At 39.5% G+C, this 12,494-nt stretch overlaps 1 protein-coding gene across 3 annotated transcripts in view; it reads left to right on the top strand.

Moving 5' to 3' along the window:
• Positions 1–12,494, top strand: part of LOC137431682 (epidermal growth factor receptor kinase substrate 8) — a 126,668-nt gene that overhangs the window by 71,992 nt on the left and 42,182 nt on the right. For all 3 annotated transcript variants that reach the window (XM_068123290.2, XM_068123292.2, XM_078782336.1), the window contains 5 exons: positions 1,678–1,742; positions 2,357–2,518; positions 6,776–6,925; positions 8,468–8,550; positions 10,571–10,662. In XM_068123290.2, the coding sequence (XP_067979391.2) occupies positions 1,678–1,742; positions 2,357–2,518; positions 6,776–6,925; positions 8,468–8,550; positions 10,571–10,662 (552 nt within the window). The remainder of the gene's footprint in view (positions 1–1,677; positions 1,743–2,356; positions 2,519–6,775; positions 6,926–8,467; positions 8,551–10,570; positions 10,663–12,494) is intronic.

Below are 12,494 nucleotides of genomic sequence, written 5' to 3'. Positions count from 1 at the left end.
AATATGAGCGGCTCCTCCTGTGGAATTTTAAAAATGCTAATTATGACGTCATATCTCACGTGGTAAAGGCGCCATCTTGGAAAAATCGAAAAAATGTTGCACCTCTATATCTCCGAAACCGCTCCATGGAAAAAAACTAAAACATGGCTCATTGTCAAGTACTCCGCTTAGGGAATAAGATGTGTTAATGATGATGTCATCGGTACTTTAATTATGACGTCATAATTTGACAAGTACAACGCTTGATTCGAGCAGTATGAATTTTTTCCTTTGCAATTCTTGGTTCGATTGACACAAAATTTTCACCATAGGAGCGTCTCATCCTTTCGAATATTTTAACAATAATCATGATGTCATAGGTCGTGTTACAGGTGCCATCTTGGAAAAAACGAAAAATGTTGCACCTCTATATCTCCAAAACTGCTCTATGGAAAAAATTGAAACGTGGCTCATTGTAAATAACTCCATACGGGGAATAGGTGTTGTAACAATGACGTCATTGGTGCCATAATTATGACGTCATAATTCGACAGGGACAACGCTTAGTCTGTTCAGTTTGAAATTTATTGAGCATGATCTATGCAACAATTATTTAGAGAATATAAATTGATGTCATCAGTCACGTGGTCTGGCAGCCATATTGGATCAAATAAAAAGAAACGTTAAGAAACAGAAGAGTTGGCTCACACCAGGTTGACTGTGCAGGGTAAGTATTCTAAGAATACCATCTAGTTGGCTATGTCCTTCCTTCCATCCATCCGTCTGTCAAAAAATGAAAAAGAAGAATCTTTCTAACCTACCGTGTGTAATTCTAAAGGGTTATAAGGTGTCATTCTAGGGGGTTCTAAAGGGTAATTCTAATGGATTGTAAAGGTTAATTCTAAAGGGTTCTAAAGTTTTATAAAGGGTAATTCTAGAGGGTTGTAAAGGGTGATTTTAAGGGGTTTTGTTCATTTCCACCAGAGTGACAGGCACTCACTCTTAAGCCCAACTCGTGCTTGCAGCTTCTAGAACTTTTGTCTCAGGCCAATCCCTCATGCACGGTTTGTCCCTCTCATCGACTGCTTGGTGCCAGTAGGCGGGACAGCAGTTCAGGCCGTCCCAAGCCTCTCCAGCAATCCACAGTTCACTGCATTGTCCTGGCCTGCAGTTCTTGGCCAAACAATAAGTGCAAAGCACTTTTCAGGTGCCTGTTCTCCACCTGGCCTCACCTATACAGAAGGCCTTGCACAGTACTCCAAACCATGTTCTGCTCTAAGATTATAATCGCCGCTTTTGTGATACCACATAATGCACACCACTTATCTTTCATATATATATATATATATATATATATATATATATATATATATATATACACATTATATATCTATATATACAGTGCGTATAAAAAAAAGGTAATCCGAATTCAAGGGGTTAATATGCAAAGGTTATTTAGTTTGACAATTTACATGTGGTTTACCGATTATGAGGAGATCTTCAGCTTTCCATTGATGCCTTTCATGCATCATTGCTGTCACACATGACCGAGTACATGTTCATTGAAAATGACAAGTTAAAATCGCATTTTTACAAGTTTGGCTATATATATATATATGGTACATTCGGTATTCAAGTACCGCCCACTGTAAATGCATGTAACATTGAAACACCTGTGAAATGTGCTCCATTGTGTAGAGCAACGGAAGAATTACATTCGATCGAGCAACATCATGGCGGAGACTTCGCAGTACCTTGTGGAGGTATAATTATTTATTTAGTTACTTATTTCTTAGTTACTTGTTGTGTTGTAGAAATATGTGCATTGTGTTGTGGAAATGTTGCTGAAACTAATATTATCATTATTTTCTGGCAATCATTTGAATAATTTATTGTTGTTGTTACTGGAAATTACTTTGTACAAAAATAGTCCTGATTATTCAAAATATACTTGTCAATGGTTGAGATGAAGACAATATTTGCTTATCTGGCATTATGACACCAAACACAAATGAACCAAACAACTTGTGAGATGTTTAATTGGTAGTGGATATGTGGATGTGACCATGTGAGAGTATGTATTTTTACTGCATATTATCAGGTTGTGTTCAAGTCCAAAAGACAGCAAGGACGGCCTTGGTATTTTGTTATAATAATTTAAAGATAAAATGAAATCTGTTTTTATCTATTCATTCCAAATGGTTCAACGTTCATATAAGATTGAAGGTCGAATCTCATAAGGATCCCTTTCTGTTTATAAGCATGTCATATTGAACTATATTTCCGTATGTACATATATTGAGCAATTTACCTTTCCATCGGTGAGGACTTTCCTCCCTCGGTTAGTATGACATTTTTTCTTATAATTTCCATTCAGCACCTTTCCACTTTACCAATGGACCGAAATGATGGAATTTTGACTGTGGATGATGGCCTGCGCCATCTGAGCATGCTTGAGACTTCTGGCAAGGCCTGGATACAGGAGATGGTGCTTCAAGTGGACACTACCGCAGTTAGCCTACTGGATGCAGATTCCAAGGTACCACTGCTCTCCAGGTTTTCATGAGGCATCACTAATAAATATTAATAACACATAATTTATATTTAATTCGTGTCATGCATAACGGCTGTGCACCAGGGTCACAATTCCTCTCAAACACAATTCTCCAGAAAAGCATGACGGTGTTGGATTGTATAAAATGGAGAACCATTCAATCACTGCGTTTTATTTAATTTCAATTATGTTTGTACATCTGACCATTTTTGCATCACATTCTTCATTTCATCATTACCTCAGAATTAGTTGCCTCACAATGCCCTCTTTAAATAGTCCAAAACGGTGGAAGTGCCAATAGGTTAATGCTTGTAATCTTCCTGGCCTGGTGCTTAGCCTGGTGTTGGCTTAGCGGTTAGGGTGCCGGCTTGGGATCCTAGGATCCTGGGTTCGAATCCCGGTCAATCGCTGAATTAACGCCAGGGGAGTTGACTCGGCCTGTCATCCTTCCGAGGTCGGCAAATTGAGTACCAGTTCACTGGTAATTCCCTGTGTGTTGCAAGAGGCGACTAACAGGGTTGGCGGCAGGAAGGGCATCCGGTCATAAAACATTGCTTCAAAAAGGGGACCAAGGTGCCCGAAAAAGACCAACCCCTGCTCAGTGGGGAAAAATGGCCTCTAAAGGTGGTTCTTCTTCCCCTCAGTGCTGCCAATATTGACCGATCTGTCAGCTGCTTGCTGGCTTTTATTACCTCCGTCACCAAAGGTTGATGGAGGTTATGTTTTCACCCCTGTCTGTTTGTCTGTTTGTCTGTCAGTCTGTCTCTCTGTGATAATGATATCTCAAAAAGTTATCGACGGATTCGGATGAATTTTGGTGGAGAGGTTGGGTGTGCGACAAGGACAAATTGATTCTATTTGGGTGAATATCCAGATCCCGATCTGAGATTTTCTTTTTTTAATTCTAAGTGATTCTTCACCATTGAGAGATGGGGCCAAAAAAGATTTGTCTCTATATTATAAAACAGGAGTGTCTGTCTGTCCTGAAACTACTCCCACAGTTTTGGGGCTAGCCTCACCAAACCTTCTGTGGAACATTTTGGGGTCCCAGCAGATGTTGTAAGGGAGGTAGGCGGTTTCATAAGTTTCTCAATAAAATTATGATTTTGCAATGTGATCAATACATAGCTGCTCCCAAATCCGGAAGTGAACAGAAGACGATGATGGGCTGGTTTGATAATATCTCAGTACAATCGTGGTTTGACACATTATTTTGTTATATTAATACTATCGTATTAATTTATGATTGGAATGATGTTGTTTGGAATAAAAAATATAGAGATATATTGAGTTAAAATATGATTGAGGAAATGACGAGGATTTCTACTTTCTAACCGAGACATTCACGGATTCGCCATATGCAGATTCACCATTGACTGGGGATAAGAACAATTCAGGAAGGGTACGTTTTTTGCCCAAGTCCTTCACGAACCTGCTGTCAATGCCTGACGTTCGACTATAGCCTGAAGGTGGTGCAAGAATGTGGAATTGATTCGTTCATGGTTTCCCATTCGCCATTTTTTGCCGACGTCATTCACTAATCAGCCGTCCATGCCTGATGTTCAACTGAAGGTGGCACAGGAATGAATGTGGAATTTATTGGTTCATGGTTTAGCATTCACCGTTTCTGCATTGTTTGTTTGCTTTTGGCGTCCCACCCGTGCGTAGCATGGCTACCTCACCAGTAGCTTGATATTTAAAAAAGGTATGGACGGGTTATTACAAAACTTGGTGGCTGAGTTGGAGAGGTGATAAGAACAAGCTGATTAGATTTTGGTTAAGGTCTGGATGCAGATCCAGCCTATCGGTGGGATAAAAAAAACGTCAGTAAGCCATGTGTGGGGTTGGTATCTAAGGCTTAATAACTTCTACCAACTTCAAAATATCAAAAATGGAAAACTATTCACCTTGGTGGAGATAAGCAATCTACTGAGTGCCATTCTAGTTGTATAAGAAAGTATGAAAGAAAGATTAAGGTAATTGTATTTATATTAATATTCTTAGGCTAAATTCAACTTTCTGCCCCACCCTACGAGAGCACGGCTTTTAATCATCTCAACCCATGCTGAAAGGAATCCGCTGCTTATCCTTCACTATAGTCTCAATCGATGAACGAATGAGGTCCAAAGGACTACGATAGCCTCAGGTGTTAATTTAAGACATCTAACTGCATTTATATTAATTTGACTTTGTTTGTAAGTACTGCGCTAATAATGAAAAGTTGTCTTAGTTCTTCACTCGACTCCATGAGCCACTCATCACTGCACCGGTAACGGCCGAAATTCCTCAAAGTTGGAGAAGCAGCCTCCTTTAGACTGGCCGGTTCAGCAGTCGAGATGCCACCAGTGGGTATATCTGGTGGTCCAACAATAGCTTTGGTGGTGTGGGCAGAATAACCAAATCCGAAAGGGCAGGACCCATTGTATTCAATGAGGCCTCTTGTGAGATGGACTCTGGCATGTGCACGGAAGAGCCTGGGATGTCCTGTGGGAGATGGTAAACTGAGGTAGGCTCAGAATCATACTCAGACTCTGAAGTTATATCTTGGCCTCAAACAGGGTGGTGGGGGGCCCATTGATGGCCCATTGATGTTGATACAACAGGATAGTAGCCGCATGCTCGAACATCATCGGCTTTGCTACAAAGCTGAGAACAGGTACATTTTCTGAGTTGGCACCATCCGTTGTCATGAGACATCAGTAGAGCATTGCGAGCTCTGGACTGTTCCATTTGATCCATCAGCTTTGTATGGTTACCATCATGGCTGATATGCAGGGATCATCAACGAAACACACATGGATCGTGGTTGGAAACACAAGGCCACATGTAAGAAGGAGGAGAACAGACTGCTAAAGGCCCAGGCACACGCAGCCAAGCGGCTGTGGGAGTCCCACCAATAAAAAAAGAGGAGATGCTCTATTACAGAAAGTATAATGCATGTGTCTGAGGCCTTTACCCCAGGCACACGAAACGAAAAGTGGAGTTATGTGGAAAGTGGAGTTTGCTTCATGTCTGTCCGTCTATCTGTCTATCTATCTGTCTGTCTTATCAGTTTATGATCACCAGTTTATGATTGAGGAACAATTTTTTAATTAAATGTTATATTTTGAACACGAATCGGAACATAAATAGGAAGACAAGTTTGCCATTTTACCGTACTTTGGCTCTGAATTTGCCCCATGCACACTTGCGCAGAGAGGAGTGAGGTAATATTATTACTCGGGTCTGCATGCCTGGCAAACAAAATTGAAAATCATTCCAAACAAGAAACTTACTCTTTTTAAAGATGTTAAGAAGGACAAAAACAAAAACCATGAATAACTAATGTAATGTGTTAGATAGTGTGACGTCATCATAGACAATGGGTAAAACAATAAAACCCAGAATTAATTAATTTATACGCCTTTAAACCTCTTTAAACCTTTATTTAAATTGAATTATAGACTCGAACGGTGTGGAACAAAATTCGCCTTCATTAGCCTTTCAAGATCAGGAACCATGCATTCTATTGATATATAACCTGAGATGGTGTGGCACGTGAGAGGATGTAGTATAGGGATGAAGAAGAGGCCGTCAATAATGCTATGTATGATGCTGATTGATGCTGCATTACAGGGCGATCAACTAAGGCTCCATCTCCTAAACTGTGACTCAACGTCGTCTTATTACAGTTTATAAAGGCGGTGTATAAGACTGCTTCAGTAGCGCTAAACTTCCGGATTTTTAAAACGATTTAAAAAATCATTACTTTAGGAAAATTGAAGTATAAACTTGAACACTGCCTAGGGTATTTTGTTCTATGAACTCTCAAGTTGTGTTTTGTATTAATATTGTTCGATTTTACATGTGGGTAAATAAATCAACGAAGTAAGCACTGTAGAATGAAGAACTAGTCTTGTTGGTGAAGAACTAGTCTTGAAGGCTTCTCTGCAGCATTACCATCTCCTCGTCGACAGATACGTCGAACTATGAATGAAATGAACAGGATGCTCATTGAGGTGTGCTAACTGTCATGGGAAGCAAGGAGAAGCTGACGTTTCAGGCATTAATCCTTTATCAGAGCAAAAGAGAGAGAAGGGATAGGGGCAAGGGTTAATATAGGCTGAGGGTGAGTCAAATGGTCATAAACACTACTCCATTTTGCGAAATGAATTCTGGAAGCCTCATTATTATTGTTCGGTGTCGCATTTGGTTTGTAAGGTTGCATGACCTGTGTTGCTACATGATCTCTGCACTTTGTAGGAAGAGCTCGAGCGCTTTCCTTTCGAGACTATCCAGCTTTGCCAAGCAGTACGATCTGAGTCAAGACCTAATTCCATCCTTGCGCTCATCTGCCTCGAGGATTATTCCAGCATTGCTGACTTGCACTTCTTTCATTGCAGTGATATTGAGGTAAGCATGGTGCAGTGCTCAGGGGAGAAAAAGGTTCAATGGATTTTTAACATTAAATGTAAATGCCCTCCTCATGTTGTCTGCTTAAAGATTGAAGAACTCTGTGCTGACATTTGATCTCCTCTGCTGTCTTTTAAAAAATTGTTCTAATCAAACTGAATGAAACACAGCAAGGAGGAGAATCCACTACGGCTGTGGAACGACAGTCAGCACTACTGATGTTGTTCTCCCATTTTACGCTCCTACCTTTGTCGAACCCTCCGTTAGTGCAGCAGGGCTTTGGACATGGTTAGTAACATGCAAAAGGGGTTTGAAATACCTCGCCGCATTAACGGAGGGTTAACTCTTCTTTCTATCCATTAAATTGATTATCTTTGACTTTGGATCTCTTTCTTGATCTTTGACTTTCAGTCATATTATTGATCTTTAATTTGCTCTTATCCATCTCCTTCACTCTTCACCTCCTATAATATATATATATATATATATATGATCAGACCCTATCACTGTCGTGGGTATCAGGAAGCAAATGCCACACCAGCTATTGCTGTATGCATCCTGACCACCAGGAAATGGCTGCCACACAATAACCTGTCTGTGGTACACAAAGCAGTTCTGGGGGAAGCCAGGAACAATTTCAATTTTAAAATGAGCTGATATTCTAGGTCCCTCACCTTTTAGGTGGTATGTCGAATAGATAGCAGAGCTACAGCCCCTTTCATCTCCATTGGATTGCACCACACCCATTCCCAGGAAGATAATCATCTCCCATCTCTCCGACAAGGTCGGAGATGGGGGACATTAAAATGAGCTCCGTCCAAACGACTGACCGATCATCCGTCCATGTATTTTTATGTATTTAAAAAACGTTTCGATATTTAACTTTCATATTGCAGATATCAATTCCTCGTGTCAATATCTCAACCTGATTAGATCACAGGTGTGATTGGCTGAATTATGTTGCCATGGCAAACATCTCGGTAACTTGGCTTGTGTACGCGATATTTCAAAAAACATTCAATATTTAGCTTTCATATGACACAGATCTCTTCCTCATACCAACCAAAAGGCGAGGGATTAGAGTATCGGCTTCTTTTTAAATTCTCAATTTAGAGACCAGCTTGTTCTCCATCCCTGTTGAGCTGACCTCTTCTTTGCCATTTCAATGAGTCTTCTTTGTCTATGCCCAGTCTGTCCAACTCTTTTTTTTTGATACCTTTATGTTATTTTATTGCTCTCCCAGTTGCCGATGTATTTCTATTATAATTTCGTTTTATATTTTACTTTTGTCTGTTTTTGCAAGCTTTTGGCTGTATTCATTGATATTTTGATTTTGTTTGTGACATTTTATTCACACCTGTGTTTGGAAAAATTTTTTGCAAGGTGGGTCCAGGATACCTCCTCTGGCTTGCTGTCTTCATAATTGCATACATTGCATATAATTATTGCAAATTGCATATATATATATATATATATATATATATGCATATGCATGTGATTAATGGGGGGAGTTGTGTGTTGATTCTTTATTCTGAATTATAGGCTGAGTCGGTGCAGGAGGACATCAATAATGCAATCAAAGACAGCAAAGGAGAAGCCGGTAAAATGAGGCCAGCTACGCTCAGGTATCATCATTTAATTCACGTCATTTCGCTCATGTTTTGCCTGTTTCAATGCCGGCTTTGCGGACTAAATAAATGAAGTTCCAATCTACCTCAACCTATGACACGTGCCAACTCGCATGTCCTCTGCAAAAGCAGGATCACTGACTGATCTTTCTGGTTTTAATTTGCCATGCCACTCTCGTGTTTCTCGTCCTAAGGCCTATGGGTGGGGTTCATGTTTACAGATTTTCTTAGTTGTACCACGAGTCATAATGCAGGGCAGGTGTAAAATAGAATTAAACTTGTTTTTTTCCATCAAGTGTTTCACGATATCCTTGGCAAGGAGAGGACATTTTGTTAGCTGTTTTCCTGGACATGTACTGAGTCATATTCACACCTGGTTCAAATGTGAAGTTAGAAAGAACACCTTTAAGGAACTACCATTTTAACTTATGAGTAACTCAAATTCAGTGTGTGTGTGTGTGTGTGTGTGTGTGTGTGTGTGTGTGTGTGTGTGTGTGTGTGTGTGTGTGTGTTGTTCATGTCAGGCTTCCTTCTTGTAACTACAGTGCAGTAATTGGTGTTTATGTTGATTACCTCCATGACATTTACCTCCGCCACCGAAGTTGGGTGGAGGTTATGTTTTCAACATTGTCTGTTTGTCTGTCTGTGAACAAGATATCTCAAAAAGTTGTGGACGGATTCGGACGATATTTGGTGGACAGATTGGGAATGTAACAAGGCCGAATTGATTCGATTTTGGTGAAGATCCAGTTCTGGATCAGATAATTTTTCAAGTGGATCTTCACCATTGACCTTCACCTTCACCGTTGACATTGTGCTTCACCTTCACCAGTGATAGGGTCAAGAGCAATATATATCATGATATTTCAAGGATCCGGTTCTTCACCAAAATCTAATCATTTCGTCCTGGCCACACACCCAACCTGTCCACCAAACTTTGTCCGAATCCGTCCACAACTTTTTGAGATATCCTGTTCACAGACAAACAAACAGACATACAGACAGACAGAGGTGAAAACATAACTTCCGTTCACCTTGTGCCACTCGACATTCAATGGATGAATGGATGTGATGAAGGACAGGGAGACATAACATCCCAAAACGTTGAACCATTTACATTGCTGGATAACTGTTCATAGAAAAGCTGCAAAAGGGAGCTGAGGCCTATGGCCACCCAAAAAGCAACGGAAAAGGGTCCGAAAGAGCAAGCAGTCCATGAAAGAAACACACTCGCATACACACATCTGCACTCAAGTAAAATACCTCTCGTGGTGGTGTTCACAAGCAGGTATGCTTGTCCTTCATTAAACATGTTGATCTTCAATAATGCGTCTCTCATCCTCAATATTGTTCGAAGAGAAAATGGATGTTATTTATAAAAGAGTGCTCTATCCTGGTTAGGCCTGATGCTGGGGGACTTCTAATGCTGGAGAGATGGAGCATTCTGTCTGTCTGTGGTAGAATGCTCCATCTATCCATATAGCCTTGGCAAGTTTACCTGTGATTTATTAATCATCCAGCAAATTATGCTAAGATCTTCTTTAATAAGTGCAAATAGAGTGTGGAACATGCAGTTATTGACCCACCGTTATACCTTTTGCCTTGTTTATTAAATCAGGATAGCCCAACGCTCTCCCTCCGCTACACGTCAGTGTACTGTACACACATTGTGTTCATCAACAAGCTAACACCAATAATATACTGGTCAATGGATCAGAGGTTGGCTTACTTTTATTACCTCTTTTTGCATTATTGCTGCACTGCTGCAGACATGCGATGGCATAGTATAAGCTTTTGCACATTTATAACACAACACTTAGTGCAACCATCATGGAATGGCCTTGCATGTGTGACCAGGATTGGAGGATATCAATTGATGGAGCCCATTTGAAAATTATTTTTATTTTATTTTATGCAGTATTGAGAATGAGATGGTGATATGTATTATAAATTGTCAAAAGAATAAATTGCTTGCATCCTGTTGTATATACATGTGTATGTCTACATGTGATTTCAGTACCAATATGGCACGTTTGGTGGAAAAAAACACAGGCATCCTTCCTCCACCGCCCAGAAGTCCTGCTCCATCTAGTCCAGCCTTGATTGGAGGTCGGTCCTTCAATGATGATGTGTCCTCATGATGTGTCTATGTACGTGTGTGTGTCTGTCTGTGTGTGTGTGTGTGTGTGTGTGTGTGTGTGTGTGTGTGTGTGTGTGTCTATATATTTTTGGCTTTTTCTCTACAACCACTTGAAAGAAAAATGTTTTTCTCTGCAAACACTTGTCTGATAAATGCAAAACTTTATACATAGGAGGGACTCCCCATCAATAATATTTTATTGCTAACTGTGACATCATAGGTATGCAACATGGTATGGCAGGCATATTAGATTAAAGGAAAAAAAATGATCATCATTTTCTCTGAACCCACTCAACGAAATAAATCGAAACTTGGCATATGTCATCAACTCCCCATGGGATAATGATGACATCATCGGTGAAGTGCTATTCCAGCCATAATTGGTTGAATTGAAATCCTTATCCAAAAGTTAAACTTCATATATCTGATATATGACTAGATGTGAGTGAAGAATTAAATTTACTGGTTGGGTATGCTTATATGTCTGTAAGCAATAACAAATCATGCTTTGTATGTAGGTACATATTCAATAGAAGCTTTATAATTATAGGCAAGCATCACCGACCTGCTGCTCGATTTAAATTTACATTTGTTTATTCCTCCGCCGACAAAGTCGCCGGAGGCATTATGTTTTCTGGTTGTCCGTCTATCCGTCCGTTAGGACGGGCTAAACCTCGTTTTTCTCAGCAACCATATGTCCGATTGAGACGAAACTTTCAGGGTAGGAGTGACACCCATGCAGAATATTTTTATGATAATTGTGATGTCATAGGCCATCTTGGATGAAAAGCAAATAATTAAAAAATTATTTCTCGGAAACCGCTGAATGGAAAAATATGAAATTTGGCACATTTTCAAGTACTCCCAATAGGGAACAAAATCATGATAATAATGACATCATAGATGAAGTGGTATACCATAAAATGGTGTGAATAGGGACAGCAAGGTGAATTGGGACACAAACTGAAAAAAAGTTCGGAAACGTTTTTCGCAGAAAATTGATAACCATACTGATTTGTTGATATTTGGGTTGAAAGTGTTCTCTTGTTTTTTTAAAAAGCAACTTATAGTCCAGTTTTACGGGTGAATAGGGACAGTCACTAATACAAAAAAATAATAATCAAGAAATAGGGACAGTTTGGAGAAACTTTTTATCCCATATTTTTTTTCATTGGCACCGTGGTTTATATTATGGGTGCATATTATGTGCATCCATCTGAGCTATCAATTTAGCAATAAGTTGGAAACTCAGGATTGTTTCTTGATTATTCTTTTTTTGTATTAGTGACTGTCCCTATTCACCCGTAAAACGGGGTGAATAGGGAAAGCCATAAAAATCCTATTTATTCCTATTTAACCCATATATGGGGTTAATAGGGACTATAAGTTGCTTTTTAAAAAAACAAGAGAACACTTTCAACCCAAATATCAACAAATCAGTATGGTTATCAATTTTCAGCGAAAAAAGTTTCCGAACTTTTTTTCAGTTTGTGTCCCTATTCACCTTGCTGTCCCTATTTCCCCCATTTTACGGTACCAGCCAAAAATCTTTCAATCGAATTCCTTGTCCTAAAAATCTGAAATTGCATGTGCATTATCTATGACCCATTTGTATTGAAATATTAAATTTATGATATCATAGGTCACATGGTTTGGCAGCCATATTGGATTGAAGGAAATATTAAATAATTAATGTATCTGAAACCACTCACCCTATTGATGCGAAATTTTACAAATATCATCTAACAGCACTGTTGCATATAGTTTGAAAATGATGATGTCATAGGTCGTGTGGTTTGGC

The sequence above is a fragment of the Myxine glutinosa genome, chromosome 7 (assembly GCF_964187855.1).
Source record: "Myxine glutinosa chromosome 7, kmMyxGlut1.1, whole genome shotgun sequence".
NCBI classification, from domain to species: Eukaryota; Metazoa; Chordata; class Myxini; order Myxiniformes; family Myxinidae; genus Myxine; species Myxine glutinosa.
This window is presented reverse-complemented; position numbering and strand designations above follow the sequence as displayed.